The 17,143-nt window shown below is 55.4% G+C and overlaps 3 protein-coding genes across 7 annotated transcripts in view; 1 reads left to right on the top strand and 2 right to left on the bottom strand.

Moving 5' to 3' along the window:
* Abhd8 (abhydrolase domain containing 8) overlaps positions 1-3,578 on the bottom strand; it is a 7,173-nt gene extending 3,595 nt beyond the window's left edge. The window contains exons 1-2 of one of the 4 annotated variants that reach the window (XM_008824616.3): positions 3,379-3,578; positions 1,295-2,018 (exon numbers count right to left, since the gene is read on the bottom strand). In XM_008824616.3, coding sequence (XP_008822838.1) covers positions 1,295-2,010 — 716 coding nt within the window. In that variant the 5' untranslated portion in view covers positions 2,011-2,018; positions 3,379-3,578. The other 3 variants (XM_017795966.2, XM_008824615.2, XM_008824614.3) reach the window with 3 other exon arrangements.
* Positions 3,579-4,764: 1,186 nt separating this feature from the next.
* On the top strand, positions 4,765-16,777 carry LOC103726903 (DET1- and DDB1-associated protein 1). 2 transcript variants are annotated; one of them, XM_017795967.2, is made up of 6 exons: positions 4,765-4,922; positions 5,076-5,241; positions 12,407-12,487; positions 12,563-12,614; positions 14,083-14,144; positions 14,885-16,777. In XM_017795967.2, the coding sequence occupies exons 1-6, from the start codon at positions 4,858-4,860 to the stop codon at positions 14,993-14,995; spliced, it is 537 nt and encodes a 178-aa protein (XP_017651456.1). In that variant the 5' UTR covers positions 4,765-4,857; the 3' UTR covers positions 14,996-16,777. The 2 variants fall into 2 exon arrangements, with proteins under 2 accessions (XP_017651456.1, XP_008822834.1); XM_008824612.3 differs by lacking the exons at positions 4,765-4,922; positions 5,076-5,241 and adding an exon at positions 9,502-9,654.
* Positions 16,778-16,960: 183 nt separating this feature from the next.
* The window catches only part of Ano8 (anoctamin 8), an 11,298-nt gene continuing 11,115 nt past the window's right edge, over positions 16,961-17,143 (bottom strand). Inside the window, exon 20 of the mRNA XM_029559371.1 lies at positions 16,961-17,094. Within this exon, the coding sequence (XP_029415231.1) occupies positions 16,961-17,094 (134 nt within the window). The remainder of the gene's footprint in view (positions 17,095-17,143) is intronic.

Here is a 17,143-nt window from a genome sequence, read left to right as displayed (position 1 = left end):
GGAACTCACTATGTAGACCAGGCTGGCCTTGAACTCACAGAGATCCATTTGGCTCTGTCTCCCGAGTGCTGGGATTAAAGGCGTGTGCCACCATGCCCGGCTTTAATTCCTTTTTTTGAAAACCCATGGCTCTGGGGTTGGAGAGATGGCTCAGCAGTTAAGAACACTTGACTGTTCTTGCAGAAGACCTGGGTTCGAATCCCAGCACCCACATGGCAGCTAACAACTGTCCGTAACTCCAGTTCTAAGGGATCCGACAGTCTCTTCTGTCCTCTGTGGGCATTGCACGACACAGGTGCACTCATCTACATGCAAGCGTAACACTCATACACATAAAATGAAAATACTCTGCGCATGTCAGGTAAATGCTCTATTAACTGAGTAAGTTAACTGTGTAAGTGCTCTAGTTTTTGTGTGCATGTGTGACAGTCTCCTGTATCTCAAGCTGGCCTCTAGGCCAAGTAACTGATGATGACCCTCACTTGACCTTCTGAACCTCCTGTCTCTCCACCTCCCAACTGCTGTGATAACAGGCTTAACAGGCTTTTGATTGTTTTTTTTTTTTTTTTCAGACAAAGGATTATTCACAGCCAAACCTGACCTCCAACTCAGGGTAATCCTTCTGCCTCAGTCTCTGGAATCCTGGGATGAGAGGTGTAAGCAACATGTTCAGCCTGTTTGCAGATATTTTTTCAACATAGTCTTACTTTGTAGATGTAGTTCTGGGTTGGAAATCACTTTGTAGACCACACTGCACTTAAATTTTCAGTGTTCTTCCTTCCTCAGCTTCCCAAGCACTGGGATGATGGGCATATTAGTAAATGACACCTGGCTTACTAGCAAATCTTAAGGAAAACAGTTGTGTGTGTCTGTGCGTGTGTGTCTGTGCGTGTGTGTGTGTGTGTGTGTGTGTGTGTTACTGGGGAAAGATCTGAGCCAACTCCCTAGCCCCCCTCACTGGGGGATTCTGGGCAAGGGTCTACCTCTGAGTCCAGCCAAGGCCTCAGACTGTTACCGGAGAATTCTAGCCAGGAGCTCTACCTCTAAGCCACACTGGGAGATCCCCTCACTGGGGGATTCTATACTGGGGCTCTACCCCTGAGCCATGCCACAACCCAATCGCATGCCTGCTACCCAGTCCTTGGCAGACAAAGGTAGGAGAATCCAGGGTTCAAAGTCAGCTTCAGTTGCATAGCATAATGAGCTTGAGGCTAGTCTGGGCTACGAGACCCTGTCTCGGAAACCTTCCAGGAAGGAAGTGGGTGCCTTGTGGGCAGCTCATCCCCATTCTCACCCGTAGGAGTGCCCGATGAGTACGTTGCGCTTTTTGGCATAGCGCTTGAAGATGGCCCTCATGTCCTCCGCCAGGGCATAGAAGGTGTAGGCGGCTGCCACCTGTGGTGCAGAGCTGGCCCCGTGTCCCGCCAGGTCCGGAGCCACCACCTCATATCCGAGTCGCACAAAGAAGTCCAGCTGCTCCCTCCAGATGGCCAAGGAGCCACCCACGCCGTGGATGAAGAAGAGGACCACATCAGCCTGTGCGCCCTTGCAGCTGGTGACGCGCTTCTCACAGTCGATGTGGATGGTCCTCTTGGGCCTTCGGGGTCGTCGTCGCCGTCCGCTGCTTGGGGTGGCCCTGCCGTCGCCCCCCGCGGGTTCTGCCAGCTCCACCTCCAGAGCAGTGGGCGGGTCTCCGGAGCCGCTGCGGCCTTGCAGGTCAGCCCGTGGCGCACGGCCCAGGTTCTCCACGACCAGCCTTCCGTTGCGGTACACCGTGATGCGACGCTGGCAGCGCACGAGGCCCGCCTTGACCGTGGGATCATCTTCGGGAGGTGGCGGCGGCGCAGGGACGGGCGCGGGGCCCGCATGCTTCACTCGCAACACTCGGCCAGGCTTGACCTCCACGAAAGTGTAGCCGTCGCTGGACTCGACGCTCTCCAGCGGCCGCACCACGTTGGGGGGTGTCCCCAGCAGGCAGCAAAAGAAACCGTCTGTCACCCCGGTCAACATGGTGTGTCCTGGAGCCGGAGAGAAAGGACAGCAGCCAGCTCAGGGGCGCGGGCTCTGCACCTGCACAGGGTGAGCAGGACCAGGTAAAGTGCTGGAGTAAGCAGAGGGGCTTCCTGGAGAAGAGGATGCCCTGGTGCTTCCAGCTAGAGTTGACCTCGGGGCCTCATAACCCCTTTCATTCGTTTACTTATTCACATATGCATTCCTTCATTCAATCATGCGTGTCTGCATTCATTCATGCATGCATGGATTCATTCATTCATGAGTGCATTCATTCATGGGCGCATGCATGCAATCTGCCTCAATTGCTTTGTTTTGTTTTTTGAGACAGGCTCCCTGTGTAATTCAGGCTGGCCACAAAATCCCTGTGCAGCCCAGGCTGACCTTGCTTCTACCTCCACCTCTGGAGTTTTGGTGTGACAAGTGTGTGCCACCACACCTGGGTTGCAAGCACTCTCATTAATTGGTACGGTCTAGGCTGACCTCAAACTCCCAGTAGGGTTGGGTATGCCTGTGCCACCAAGTCTGGCTTCTCTGTTTATTTAAAGGGTGAACATTCCCACTTCAGGCTTTGGCTGAAAGCCTGAGTAATGAAGAGGAGGCCCAGGGAAGGAAGCTGGAGACTGAGCCATAGAAAGCTTTGACCAGCTCCAGAGGCCCAGGGGAAGCAGGGAGCTATAGCTGATTGGCAGAGCAGAGCCGAGCCTGGGATGCTGCCCAGGCACCTTGCATCCTGGGGGGGGGGGGGGCACAGCCCCCAGTGGTGACCAGGAGGATGAAGGCAGGATGGAAGCCTCTGGGCCTCCATCCAGTTGCCTGGGCCAACCACCCCCACACTGTGTCCATGACAACCACAGGCGGTTACATAACTAGAGGGGATACCCGAGCAGTGCACCCCCATTGTCTGAGGCCTGGAGACAGGACCAGCCTCGTTCTCCCCCCCTGGCCTGAGAGCCGCTGATGGAGTGATGCACGTTAGAGATCCAGGCCGGGGTGGTCCTCTATACTTGGGGGGAACGCAGGCCGTGCCCCCCACCTCCAGGCGCAGGCCGTGCCCCCCACCTCCAGGTCCCCAGAATCCCGACTGCGGAGGTATCTCCAAAGCCCAGCGCCAACCCCTCTTCCCAGAGCCAGCCCGGTCATCCCTGCGGTGAGGTCAAGGCCATGGGGAACTGGAGCACCCCAGAAGCCCCAACGCGGGGCTTGACGGACACCCTCCTCCGACGTGGAGGCCCTGCAGCCTGAAGGCTCATCTTCCTGACAGCCGATCCCACTCACCTGAGGTCACCTTGGGGCCCGGGGCCCGAGGCAGGGCGCGGGGGGTCCCAGGCGGAGAAGCAAGTGTCGGGTTGCAGGTGCCCCACTCACCTGAGGTCACCTTGGGGCCCGGGGCCCGAGGCAGGGCGCGGGGGTCCCAGGCGGAGAAGCAAGTGTCGGGTTGCAGGTGCTGGTTACATGGTGGCGTGGGGTCGGGAGCATCAGCCTGGCCCAGGCGGTCGGCGCTGCATCCCGCCGCCGCGCAGCAGGCCTGCCCTGCAAATCCCTCCCGGGGTAGGCGGGGCCGTGTAACGACTGACAGGCATCTCAGCCTGTCGTTGCCGCCAGCCGACCTGGCCTAGTTAGATAGCTGTCCAATGAGAGGCTTAGCTTCCAGGATCAGCGTGGGCTCCGGGAGCAGCAGTCCCGCCCTTGTGAGCCACTCTGGGGTGGGGGAGGGACAGGCCTCCGCCCCGGCCCGCTAGGCTTGCGGCCGGTGGTCTCCCCAGCCAGCTGTGTCTTCCACACCCACCTGCCCCTCTTTGTGTTATCTTTTCGCTCTGGAAACAGACCCCCAGATCTCTGCCATTACAAATGTGAAGGCTGAAGCTCACAGAGGGTCAGGCATTTGAACAAGCAGTCCCAAGTCTCGGGGCTGGGCATTAGGTGATTGCCAAGTCACAGTCGGGCAGTGTGAACAGTAGCTACAGAGACAACTCAGCTGTGGCGTCTCGGCCACACAAGACAGACCCCAGAGCCGAAAGTTGGGCGCCGGGGCTCATCCTCGGCCCTTCCTCCCTGCAGTGTGCTGTTCCCTATGTGTAGCCCTTCCTCCCACGCATAGTGAGTACTCAATACATTGCTGCTGTTATTTGTAGGTAAAGGTGGAGGTTTTAAAGGGTGGACAGGAAGCAGAGAAAGGGGAGACTGACATTTAGGGACACGTGTGTACAAGGCTTGGTAAGGCAGGCTTGGCGAATGGGGAGCTCAGGAGGGTGAATGCGCATCAGAAAAGCATTCCTCCAGGGCCAGACTGAGGACGTCAACCATCCTAGGGTAGGCTCGCCATCCAGGACTTTTCCAGACTGAGAAGAGCGACCTTGAGGACACCCAGCCAGATGGAACTGGCGCTGCTGGGCCGCCCGCCAAAAGGAAAGGCCTTAGCTGCGGTCACAGAAAAGCTGCCAGCCAGCTGTGAGCCATCCGCCCATCTCTCGCCGAGACTGGGGGAGAGAGGCGGCCAGCCAGCTTCTCCCCGAAGCTGCCAGCAGCTGCGTCGCCACCACCCTGGCCCTCTGCCACCGGGCAACGAGAGAACTACAACTCCCAGCAAAACCCGGGATAGAATGTGTTCTACGCACGCGCAAGCGGAGGCGGCGCCACTCGCCTGCCACCTGCTGGTTCATTGGGAGAACGACATTTCCCTGAGGGCACAGCCGCTCCGGTTACGGATGCGCAGGCGTGGTACTACAGCTCCCGAAGGGCTCCGCTGCAGTACACAAGAACTACATTTCCCCATAAGGCTTTTTTTGCGGACTCCTTGGTCTAGGGAACTGGTGTCTGCCGGGACGTCGCGACCTGCGGCCGTACATGGCTTTCCTCGCGGGTTGTTTTGGGGGCTCTGCTGGCAGGTCGGTGACCCTGCTAAGTGGCAGGTGAGTACTCACGGGGTACCACGCTCACTTATACAACGCCTTTTGCACACAGGCTAGATAGTGCAAATCGCGGAGTTGGGGCTCAGAGGTGTTGAGCTGCGGGCGGAGGCCACATCGGCTCTTAGCTTTCTCCGCATCTTTCTGCGCCCACAGGTGGCTCCAACCCCGGGTTTGGATGGGACGTCCGGATGCCTGGGGCCTCCCCGCCCCGCATCAGACCCGCGGCAGGACGCGCGGGAATGAGTACCAGCCCAGTAACATGAAACGCAAGCACAAGCATGGCTGGATCCGCCGCCTGAGCACGCCGGCGGGCGTGCAGGTACTCCTTCGTCGCATGTTAAAGGGTCGCAAGTCCTTGAGCCACTGAGCAGCGCCGCCTGTGGTTGACCGCCGTGTAACAGGGATCTCGCCCGTACTCCGACACCAGCAGAATGGCCTAGGGAAGAGAAGCTGGGGGGAGCTGGAAGTGGGGGCCAGTCCCTTTTTAGGTTTCTAGATGATGAATTCTGAACTCACAGTAGTCCGCCAGGACGCAGCGCAGACCACCCACGCCCAGCGGCTGTCGCCCCGGCCTGTGATGTCACTACCAATATTCAGTGTATTTCCGAACACATCTCCAAGACAAGGGCTCCTTTAAAACATGGAGGTCACCTAGCGTTATCAGTGACTTATGAGTATCAGATTTCCGATAGATGTTCAAATGTCTCGTAGCTACAAGTGTCCTGCCTTACAGGTCTGGAAAGCTGGTGGAGTCAGGATCTCGGGGCCTAAGGCCGCTGGTCCCAAACAAACACGTGCTGGGGTTTCCTTTCATCTGTTGTTTGTTGATGTTGTTGTAATAATAATAGTACTGTGCAGTTAGCAATTGATCCAGCTCTTGCTCTTTTTTTTTTTTCTTTTTTTTTTTTAGTTGACTTTCTTACTCAGCTACCTCGGGCTGCACATGCTCTTTTTTTTTTTTTTTTTTTAAAATGTGTATGAGTGTTATGTCTGCATGTAGGTAAGTGTACCCATGTAGTGCAATGCCCAGAGAGGACAGAAGAGGCTGTCAGATCCCCTGGAACTGGAGTTACTGGATAGTTGTTAGTTGCCATGTGGGTGCTAGGATTGGAACCTGGGTCTTCTGCAAGAACAGTCAGTGTTCTTAACCACTGAGCCATCTCTCCATCCCCCCATCCAGCTCTTGCTATGAAATGGGTGGTCGCTCCTTGTCTTTCTTGATTGATTGATTGATTGACTGGTTGATTTGGGACAGGCAGCTGGTGTGGCTGTCAGAAGACAGCTTGCAGGAGTCAGTTCTCCTTCCACCATGTGGGTTCCAGGGATCAAACTCAGGTTGTCAGGCTTGGCAGCTAGCCCCTTTACCTGCTGAGCCATGTCACCAGCCCCTTCTGTTGTCTTGAAGGGTGTGTTGGATAAGGTGGATTTGGAGCCAGGCACTTGGGACACAGGGGATCTGATCTGAAAGGAGAATTCTGGAGGCTACAGGCCCCAGAAAATAGATAACCTAGTTGGCTTGTCCTTGACAACAAGGCTTCCTGGAGGAAGAGGTGGGGTCTGCAGGATGGACTGGAGTCACTGCATGTATAGCTGAAGGAAGCTGGGCTCCAGGGACCCCAAAGATAGGACTCAATCCTTGGGACACTAGGGAGCTACAATGACTGAGCTCATTCATGCCAGTACTTGGGAGAGAGAGGCAGGAGGGTCAGTTCAAGGTCATTCTCAGCTACACAACAAGTTTGAGGCCAGCCTGAGCTACATAAGGCACTGTCACTTTAAAAAAAATGTACCTGTGTGTATGTGTATGTATACACACTCACACACACTTGGGCTGAGGGAATGGCTCAGTGGGTAAAATGTTTGCTGGGGAACCCAAGTTTGGATCCAAGCTGGCACAACGGCAGGGGTCTGTAACTATAACCCTGGCATGTGCAGAGAGGCAGGCAGATCCACAGGGCTTGCTGGCTGGCCAGTCTAGCCAAATGGTCTGCACCAGTGTCTTAAAAATGAAGTGGAAGGGGAAGCTCAGTTGGCAAAGTAGGTGCCTAGTGCGCAGAGGCTCTGGGTTCCACCCTCAGCACAGTGTAAACTGTGAGCACACTGGAATCCTAGCACCTGGGAGGTAGACCGAGGAGGTCAGGAGTTCAAGGTCATACTCAACTATACTTCCAGTTTAAGACCAGCTTGGGCTACAGGAGACCCTATCTCAAAATAATCAGATACATCAATAAGGTGGAATACTGAGGAGAAGATACCGACTGTGAACTTCTGGCCTCAACACATGCACACACAAGTGTGAACCCACATGTGCTCACATACATACAAGCACACTCCACACACACAGAAAACCTTTTTAAATAGTATCAACTAGGTAGCCGGGCATGGTGGCATATGCCTTTTTTTTTTTTTGGTCTTTTGATACAGGGTCTCCCTGTAGCCCCAGCTGTCCTGGAACTCACTATGTAGACCAGGCTGGCCTTGAATTCACAGAGATCCACCTGCCTCTGCCTCCCAAGTGCTGGGATTACAGGTGTGTGCCACCGTGCCAGCTTGGCATATGCCTTTAATCCCAGCACCCAGGAGGTAGGCAGATGTCTGAGATTGAGGCCAGCCTCATCTACATAGTTGCAAGCCAGCTACAGGGAGACCCTGTCTCAAAAGAAAATGAAAATAATATTAGTATGAGCTGTCATTTCGCAGATAATTCAAGTAACTAATTCAGAGACCATATATGTCAAAATTCAAGTTTGAGCCAGGTGTGGCTCACATCTGTCATTCCAACACTCAGGAGGCTGAGGCAAGAGGATCCTGGACTACATAATGAATTCCAGTTCCAGCCTGGGGCTACACAGTGAGATCTGTCTCAAAACATAAAATTAGGAGGCCGGCAAGGTGACTCAGCTGGTAAAGGTGCTTGCCACCAAAGCTGATGACCTGAGTTCAATCCCTGAGGCCCACAAGGTGAAAGACGAGAACTGACTCCCAAAAGTTGTCCTATGAATTCTACTGGTGCACCATAGCACACAATTTCTACACCGGTATCAAACTTCTGCCACCCAAGTCTCGGGGCCATTGCAGAAGATGGGTAGAAGCTGGGCAGTTACTCATATGAACTCACAGCAATGGTGACAGCATGCACAAGACCCATGCAAGTTCAAGCCAGACAGAATCCCAGCATAGAAGTGGGGAAAAATTCCCCACCTTAGCTGAGGAACTAACTGTTGGCAACTGATAGCTGCTGTGAGAAGGAGAGGCAGCTTTCCTGAAGGGTGTGATTCACTAGATAGGTTAACCAGGCTCTCACTGATGAACACAAAGTTAAGAGCATTTGGGGACACCAATTTGACTTGGTAAGCCTTAATATGCATGACCTCCATAAGCTTTAATATGCATGACAAAAGCACATGAAATCAGGTGGGAGGCATTAAAGTGGGTGCAGACAGGGGAGTCTAAATAATCAAAATATTGTATGCAATTCTCAAACATTCAAAAAAAAAAAATTTTTTTTTTTTGGTCTTTTTGAGACAGGGTCTCCCGTAGCCCCAGCTGTCCTGGAACTCACTAGGTAGACCAGGCTGGCCTCAAACTCACAGAGATCTGCCTGCCTCTGCCTCCCAAGTGCTGGGATTAAAGGCATGCGCCATCATGTCCGGCTCTTCACGAAGTTAATAAATCTACGTTAGCTCTACTTAAAAATTAAAAAAAACATTCTGCCATACCAGAAACTTGGAAGACTGAGGGAGGAGGATTGCAGCTAGTTCAAGGCTAACCCGTACTACAAGGAGACTGTGGTCCCCAAAAAAAGAAATAAGGGGGCTGGAGAGATGGCTCAGCAGTTAAGAACACTGGTCGTATTTGCAGAAGACCCGGGTTCGAATCTCAGTACCTACGTGGCACCTAACAGCTGTCTGTAACTCCAGTCCCAGAGGATCCGACAGCCTCTTCTGACCTCCGCAGGCATTGCACAACACGGGTGCACTTACCTACATGCAGGCAATACACGCATATACATAAAATAAAAATAAATTAAAAAAAAAAAAAGGAATGGGGCTGGCGAGATGGCTCAGAGGTTAAGAGCACTGACTGCTCTTGCAGAGGACCCGAGTTCAATTCCCAGCACCCACATGGCGGCTACGAACAGTCATTAACTCCAGTTCCAAGGGAATCCGAAGCCCTCAGCATTGCACGACACGGGTGCGCTCACATACATGCAGACAATACATTCATACACATGAAATAAAAATAATAAAATATTTTTTAAAAGAAAAGGAAATAAGATGTAGGCTGAGGCCTTGGGTGGGTGAGGGGGTTATCACTACTGTGAGACCCCTCCAGGGATACCTAAGAAGCTGAGCCCACACCAATTACAGCAGAGCCCTGTGGAGCCGCAGGAAGAAGGGAACTACAACTCCCAGGAGCCTGTGCTCCCACGTCCTCCACCCACTTCCAGAACTCACGTCTCGCTCCACACCTCTCTCTCCCCAAGCCCCGGGCGGGGTTTGCTCTCTCAATCGAACTTGATGATGTATGCGTACCGGCCAATGGGAGAAGGAGCCAGAGGGAGTTGGCCAATAAAAGCACATAGGCCACGGGAGGGGCGGAGCAATGACGCGCGGCGCTGTCGCCATCGGCGTGAGCTGCGCGGCGGCTGGAAGTGGTTGTGCGGCGGCGGCTGGGAAGGAAGCTACGACGGCGGCGGCGGTGGCCGGGGCGGCGGCGGACGCGGACGATGGTGAGCGCGGCCTCCCCTTCCGCCTGGCATGGCGGCACGGGGTCCCCACCTCCGCCTCCCTGAGAACCCGGCCCCCCTCAGCCCGGCCCGCCCCTCGCGCCGACCTGCGACCTCCGACCCCTCCCCGACCCTGCGGTCGTCCCCGCCGACCCCACCCGGGCGCTTTCCGCGACCCCTGACCCTAGGTAGGCTTTGAGGCCCTGACAACTCATTCATTTCCGGGTCGCGACTGCCTGTTTTCTTCTCCTCCCGGAAATCGCCTGGGGTGGGGTGGGGTCCCTCCAGACCCCTGCTCCGGGCTGCTCCTCTGCGCCTCGTCTCGGGTTCCGGGCGTTTGAGGGGCCAATCTGGGCTGCACGGCGGGACAGGCGGGGCTTTGTCATTGAAGGAAGTGCGACATCGCTCTGGACCCCTCTTTGTCAGGGTCCCCATCTCTCACCGTCTTGAGCCCCTCACTTTTCTCTGGAGAGGGAAGAGCTTCGCCTCGGAAATGAGTGTCCACCTCATAGAAAGGTGCGCTGAGGGGTGGTCGCACAGGGACCCGCCCACAGATGAGCTGGGTGACTTGGGGCTGATGACGTCCTCCGCTCGCCAGCCCCTGATCTTGAAGTGAGATGGTCCCTATTGGGAGTTTCACACCACCTCTTGTGGTCTTGATCCCCGTAGTTCTTTGGGGTTTGGTCTCCCCATCTGGGACATGGGGTGCTAGCCACACCTCACGATTGGGCTGCGGGCCTTCCCTTTCCTGTGGCCCTAATCCCATCTCACACCCCAGAGAGTGGAAAGAGTTCCTGGAGGAGGAAATGAGGCTGTCCCTGGTTCATCTCTTCAGACTCCTCTTTCACACCCAGACTCTACCCTTGCCTCCTGCCCTGGTCCTGAATCTGCCACCTCCCTGATCCCACCCTCCTCCTTGGTCTTTAAGGATGTCTTTAATTCACCTAGAACCAGGGGTTTCCAAAGACAGTCACTTTGTGCCACTTTCTGATTTATAAAACATCCCTGGGGCTCCCTGTGTGAGCCAGCTCCTGCCTTACACTCAAAGAGCTTGTCCACCTCTGTGACCTCATCCCACCCACTTAGCCCTGCCCTCAGGGATCTCCAGCTACACTGGACTTGATTGAACTTCCTCTCTTCTCAAGTTCCTGCTGCCCCAGGACCTTTTTTCCATCAGTGTGTCCTTTCTGTACTCAGAGGTGTGGCTTCCTTCAACCCCATAGGCCCATGAGGGAGGCAGTCTCCTGGGTCTCGAGACCTGTTTGCCAGCTTAGCTGACAGGCAGGGATCCTATCTTTCTGAGAAGTGGGATAGGTAGATGCTCAGGGGAGCTCTGTGCCTGAGCTGTCTTGAGGACTCTGAGCCCTGCTTGAATGTGTCCTGGGGTGGCCCAAAGCATGGTGAGGCAGCCTACCTAGAAGGTGACACACCAGGTCCCCTGGCCAGCAAGGGGCTGAGCCAGGGTCGGGTGCAGGAGTATGGGATCCTCTCCAAGCTCCGCCAGGGGCCCAGGGTTCAGGTGACCCGGTCCTGCCCTGTGGCCTCAGGTAGGAAGTGAACATGATGGCCTTGTGGGTGGGGTATACACCTTGTGGGTGGGGACAGAGAGGTTTTGAGATGGTAGGGAAGTTGGCTGGTGTGTCCCTGATAGAGAAAAGGGGTGACAGACAGTGTGACAGGAAACCACATGGACCAGGCTGGCTGGGGCTGGACGGGGGGGGGGCTTTGATTGTTTTTTTAGTTGGCTGGTGTGTCCCTGATAGAGAAAAGGGGTGACAGACAGTGTGACAGGAAACCACATGGACCAGGCTGGCTGGGGCTGGACGGGGGGGGGGTCTTGATTGCTTGTTTGTTGTAGCTGAGGCTGGCCTCCAACTCCTGATCCTCTTACCTCCGCCTTCTGAGTGATGAGATGACATGTTGGGCGGCATGAACAGCAACAGGTTCTCCATGGCTGCTCCTAGGAAGCTCTCTGGGTCCCAAACTAACTTGACCTCTCCCTGACACTATCTAGGACCACATGTAGTGCCTTCTGGGCTCCTGGCCACACTATGATACCTCTATCCTGCCCTGAAGCCCATCTGGGGTGGGCAGGAGTCAGTTTGGACTCAGAGCTGTCCTCAGAGTAGTAGGTCCTGAGGCTGAGAGGAGGCTGCCTGCTGCTACACACAACTTGCTCCACCAGGATGTTACTTGGACCTGGGAAGGTGGGATGCCACTGGGCTACCTGGCCCAGGCCTCAGGAGTACCTTGGGGTAGCAGAACTGTAGCCTCTGAGGTTGGGCATCGGGTGAGGGGACCCTAGTGAGTCACAGGCAGCCTCTGCTTTGGTCTCCTCATCCTTATAATGGGCACATTCCCACCCTGGCTGGCTCATGACAGCAGGAAGAATACTTAGGAGCCACAGACTTGCAAATGCTGTCTCCTGCCCCTCCCCAGACTTGAGTGATGATGGAGAGCAAGTGGACCAAAGGGCCACTTCCCTGAGCCACTCAGATGGAGCCTTGTGCCCCAGCAGCACAGCCAGCTCTCCTGTGTTTGAGAGGGGCTACTCTTCCAGGCTGGCTGTTTCTTTTGGAGACAGGGTCTCCCTATGTAGCCCTGGCTGGCCTGAAACTCCCTATGTAGATCAGGCTGTCTTTGAACTCACTGAGCTCTACCTGCCTCCAAGTGCTGGCCAGCCCTGGGTGTATTCTGGAAAGTAGCAGAGGGGTTGTCTGAGGCCGGTTCTCACATTCATTCTCCTGTCCTCCAGGCAGACTTCCTGAAAGGCCTGCCAGTCTACAACAAGAGCAACTTCAGCCGGTTCCATGCGGACTCCGTGTGCAAGGCCTCGGTGAGTGATGGGGGACGGGGCGGCGAGACTCTCCCATGAGAGGCTCCAGCTAACCCACCACTCCCCGTTCTGCAGAACCGACGGCCCTCAGTGTACCTGCCTACCCGGGAGTACCCGTCAGAACAGAGTGAGTGCCTAGAACCTTGGCCTCTGGGGCAGGGAGGAAGGGACAAGGGGACACTGAGGATGCCTGTCTACTCTGCCTGGGAGCACCAGGCCTTGGCTTCCTCTGGGACCACCCAGTTTTCCATGTGTCACTAGTATCTGGTCCTGAAGGGGCCTGAATTGGCCAGAGCCGTCCTGTCCTCCCTTCACGCCAAGCCACGTTTCCTCTGGCTCTGCATTAACACCATGAGACGTGCATGAAGCCCCTGGCTTCAGCTTTAGCACTGCATAAACCAGGTGTAACGGCACAGGCATGTCATTCCAGCCTTGGGAAGCTGAGGCAGGAGGAGTAGGGGTTAAAGCTACATGAGCCCATGTCTGAAAAAGCTTAAAAAAAAGACCACAAACCCCACAAACTAGGGGTGGGGAGGTGGCTCACTGATACACAAGCAGTGACCTGAGAACCCATATAAAAGCCAAGTACAGTAGCACACATCTGTAATCCCAGCACACTGGAAGTCACCAGCCAGCCAGCAGCGGATGCAGTGAACAAGAGGGCCTGGCCCCAAAAGCTAGAAGGCCAGGGCCAGTGCCCAAGGTTCATTTGAGACTTCCACACAGGTTGCAGCACACATGGGAGACTGCAAGCCAAGGACTGTGATATGGAGGCACCTAAACGTGGTGACCCAGCTGGGACTGGACTAGGCAGTAGGATCCAGCCTGAGAGCTGTGTTACAGAACACAGTGGTTTAGCTGTCAGAAAAGAACCCAGAGCCAGTGAGATAGCTGAGCAGATAAACATACCTGCCACCACGCTGACAACCTGTGCTCAGTCCCCAGAACTCACATGGTAGGAGGGTGACCAGTTCCTGGAAGTTGTCCTCTGACTACCACATGTGTGCTCCTACACACACAAGATAAGTAAATGTAAACAAAACAAAACATGGGGCTGCAGAGATGGCTCAGTGGTTAAGAGCACTGTCTAATTTTGCAGAGGACCCAGGGTCAGGTCCCACTACCCACATGGTAGCACTCAAGTTCACTGTTTTTTCTTCAGTGTCACAGCACAGTGCTCACGCACAGTACTGCTATAAAGACCAGCTTGCCGGGTCCTGGGGAGGGGCCGAGGCATGGCTCAGCAGCAGACCATTGGCTTGTACATCCTGGAGAGCCCAGGTTCTGTCCTAACCGTCAAAACCAACAAAACCAAACTCTTCCCTCATCCTGGTCCCTCCTATGGGACTCTGTGCTTTGGGAAACCCAGGGTGGACCCTTGCAAGCAGGTGGTGGAGACCCCAGATTAGGGCTCCGTGTTCAGAGGGGAAACACCAGTCTTCTGACACTTCTCCAAATTAGGGGTGCTGAGTTTGCCCCAGAAAAACCAGCCATGCTCGAGGCAGGCCAGGAGGCAAGCGAGAATTGTGGCCTGTCCAGCAAGCAAGGTGGAGGCTGAGCCGCCTCTCTTCTCACTCTGTCTCTCTGCTCCTCAGTCATCGTGACAGAAAAGACAAACATCCTCCTGCGCTACCTACACCAGCAATGGGACAGAAAGGTGAGGCTGGGGGGCGATGAGGGGCTGCAGAACATGGGTAGGGGGCTGCTGCCCAGCAAGGGATTAGGGGTTAGGGACCAGGAGGGGAGCAAGCTGCAGTGGGTACTGTGTTCCTGGGGTTCTATTTGGGAGGCTATGGACAGATCCCAGGATACCCCACACTGGTGGCCCACACCCCATGGCTGAGCCATGCTTGCACCCCTAGCGTCTTATTATAATGTGCAATTTGCACATGACTAAAAAGTCCAATAGCCTGAAGTACATGAGACTATAAATTCCTTTTAAGTTTTTTGAGACAGGTATATAGCCCAGGCTGGCCTCAAACGCAGCTTGATCCTCCTGCCTCCCAAGTGCTTAGATTACAGACAAGCCTCCATACCAGTTCAGACACTGTTTAAAAGCCCTAGTTTCACCAGGCATGGTGGCACACGCCTTTAATCCCAGCACTCAGGAGGCACAGGCAGATGGATCTGAGTTTGAGGCCAGCCTGGTCTACACAGTGAGTGCCAAGCCAGCTGGGGCTACAAGGAGACCCTGTCTCCATAAGAAAAGAAAAAGCCCTAGTTCCCTTCAGGGTATCCCTGGGGCCCTGGTGTCTCCTCTGACCTCAGAAGAGGCTTGCCTCCTCGCTGCCTTCACCTGCAGCAGGTTCCAGGGAACTGTATGGGACTTAGAGGGCAGGTGCAGGTGGCGGGAAGCAGGGCCTGGATGCTTACACAGATAGACTTACTTGCCTCCAGAATGCTGCCAAGAAGAGAGATCAAGAACAGGTGGAGGCAGAGGGGGAGAGCTCGGCGCCACCCCGAAAAGTGGCGCGGACCGACAGCCCGGACATGCCAGAAGACACCTAGGCCCCATGTGCCTGCTCACCCCGTCTGTCTGCTCTGTCCACTCCTGCCCGCGTGTGTAAGCGCAGCCCGCCCACACCCAGCCCATACCCCTCCAACCTCATAGGACCCAAGTATTTATTTTCCTTGAGTTTTTATTTATGCTGTAACTTGTGTCAAGCATTGGTTAAAGGGACATCAGACCCAGCTGTGAGGTGTCAGTAGACCCTTTTTCACAGTGGTGTCCCCCACCCGGCCACCCATCAGTAAGGCCAAGCCCAGGGTCCAGGGCCGAGGTGGCCTGGCCTCCCACAACACCAAGCAGCCTTCTTGATCCTTCCCATCCATAGGCTCTGCCTGGTCTGGAGTGCCCCCCCCCACACCCCCTCCCCGCTCGGGGTTCCTCCCATGCCCAGGCCTCACTGAGCCCATACCAGGGCATGGGAGACAAGGCCCTTTTGGATCTTTCTCTTAAGTCATTTTATCATGGACTAGCCCGTGCTCCGCGTCCACCCCAATAAAAGGATCTTTCCTACTCGACCCGGCCTCTTTGCTCCCCGTGTCCCAGCCAGGAGGACAGAGCTCTGAAGGTAAAAGAGGAGCCACTGTAACCAAGAGATCAGCAAGGGGGTCCTGGTCCGGCAAAGACCTGCAAGGACCTTCCTGGGGGATCCTCAGAGTCAGGTCCCTGGTGAGAATGTCAGAGCTAGGACAACCACAGGGTGGCAACCGAAATGTCCTGGCCTTGGTTCACATGGCTCAGATGGGAATCCCCCCCAGCTGCAGCACCTGTGACTGTGGTTCTGGGCACTTGGCACCTTAACCAACTTGACTGCCTGTGGCCACTAGCATAAAGGAATGGGTTTCTGCACCGTATGTGGTCTGGAGCTGGGGCACTGGCTGCCCACCTGCCTTGGGCTTGAAAGCTCAGTGCTAGAGACACCAGGGAGCTGTGGTGGCCATAGTATCACCAGGGGCCTGCTTACATTGGCAGTGTGGGTACACTGCACAGCCTTCTGCCGTAGCTTGTGTGCCACAGCATACAGTGTGGGGTCCCTGAGGTGAGGTGCAGTGCTCAGGAGATAGGCTAGACCTGGCTGTTTCGGCCAAGGATACAGGTGGCTGAGCACTGGAACGGTTCAAAGTTGTGCAAACAACTCCTAGTTATAAGTGGTGGGTGTAGTGGGAGGGCCAGCTGTATGGCCACTGCTGCTGAAACCTGTGGGAGGCCTGGCCCTGCTCAGTGGGGTCCCCCTCCTACCTGCTGGGGTCCTCTTCCAGTGTGCACACCCTTAGGACTCCCAATGCCCTTGGGAGCCTGCTCCTAGGCCTTGGTATCCAGCATTCCAGCCCTCCCACGCCTCTGCCTCACCACGTTTCCAACAGGCCTGGTGTTTTAAGGGTGGGCAGCCTGACTACTGATGCCAACCCTCCTGTCCTGGGCACCCCCAAGCCCATGTCACATGTGGACAAAGGCTGCTAGTCCACTGCCTAGTGTTCCTACCCCACAGCTCCTCTGCCCTGTTCTCCAAGATCTGGGGCAAGGAAGGCCTGCCTCTCTAATCCAGCCACCCCTAACAGAAGGCCATCACACCATCCACCACCTGACCTGAGGTATAACCCTTTTCACACCTCAGGGTTTCTAACTTTGGCTAACTGGAGACTGGCCACAATGCCCGGAGTTTTCCATCTGTGCTCTTTGGTCCTCATTCTTGGGAGAACCAGGAGGTTTAACCCGGGTCCCCCGAGGCCCCTTCATCGCTCTGACTTCAGGCACTGTTGAAATATACTTTTTATTGCATTTCTGCCGTTTTACAAAAATATGACAAAATAAATTAAAAACAAATAATTGCCTATTCTGTATTTTTCTCTATTTTGGGGGGTGGGGGTTTCGTTCATCTCCCCCATTCTGGTCAAAAGGAAAACGGCAGATCGGGGGCCAGCTAGGGCGGCCGCGCCCTGGCAGGTGGTGCAGCCCAGGACGGTGCACTAGTGCCAGGCGCCAGGCCAGCACGCGGCTTGGGGGCTAGGGCCAGCTGGGGACTCGGGAACTTCGGGGGGCTTCGGGGACTCGAGAGGCGCGAGGCTGTAGAAGCTGGCGTCGCCGGCCAAGGGCTGCGACGCTGGGGTGTTGGGGGCGCAGGGCGGGCGCGGGGCGCCGTCACCGCCGCA

The sequence above is a fragment of the Nannospalax galili genome, unplaced genomic scaffold (assembly GCF_000622305.1).
Source record: "Nannospalax galili isolate Female #2095 unplaced genomic scaffold, S.galili_v1.0 scaffold529, whole genome shotgun sequence".
Taxonomy (NCBI): domain Eukaryota; kingdom Metazoa; phylum Chordata; class Mammalia; order Rodentia; family Spalacidae; genus Nannospalax; species Nannospalax galili.
This window is presented reverse-complemented; position numbering and strand designations above follow the sequence as displayed.

Excerpts from the sequence above, each read along its gene's own strand:
- LOC103726903 (XM_017795967.2), top strand. The coding sequence starts at position 4,858 with ATGGCTTTCCTCGCGGGTTGTTTTGGGGGCTCTGCTGGCAGGTCGGTG. Across the intron at positions 5,242-12,406 it reads GCACGCCGGCGGGCGTGCAG|GCAGACTTCCTGAAAGGCCT; the intron begins GTACTCCTTCGT and ends CCTGTCCTCCAG. Across the intron at positions 12,488-12,562 it reads ACTCCGTGTGCAAGGCCTCG|AACCGACGGCCCTCAGTGTA; the intron begins GTGAGTGATGGG and ends CCCGTTCTGCAG.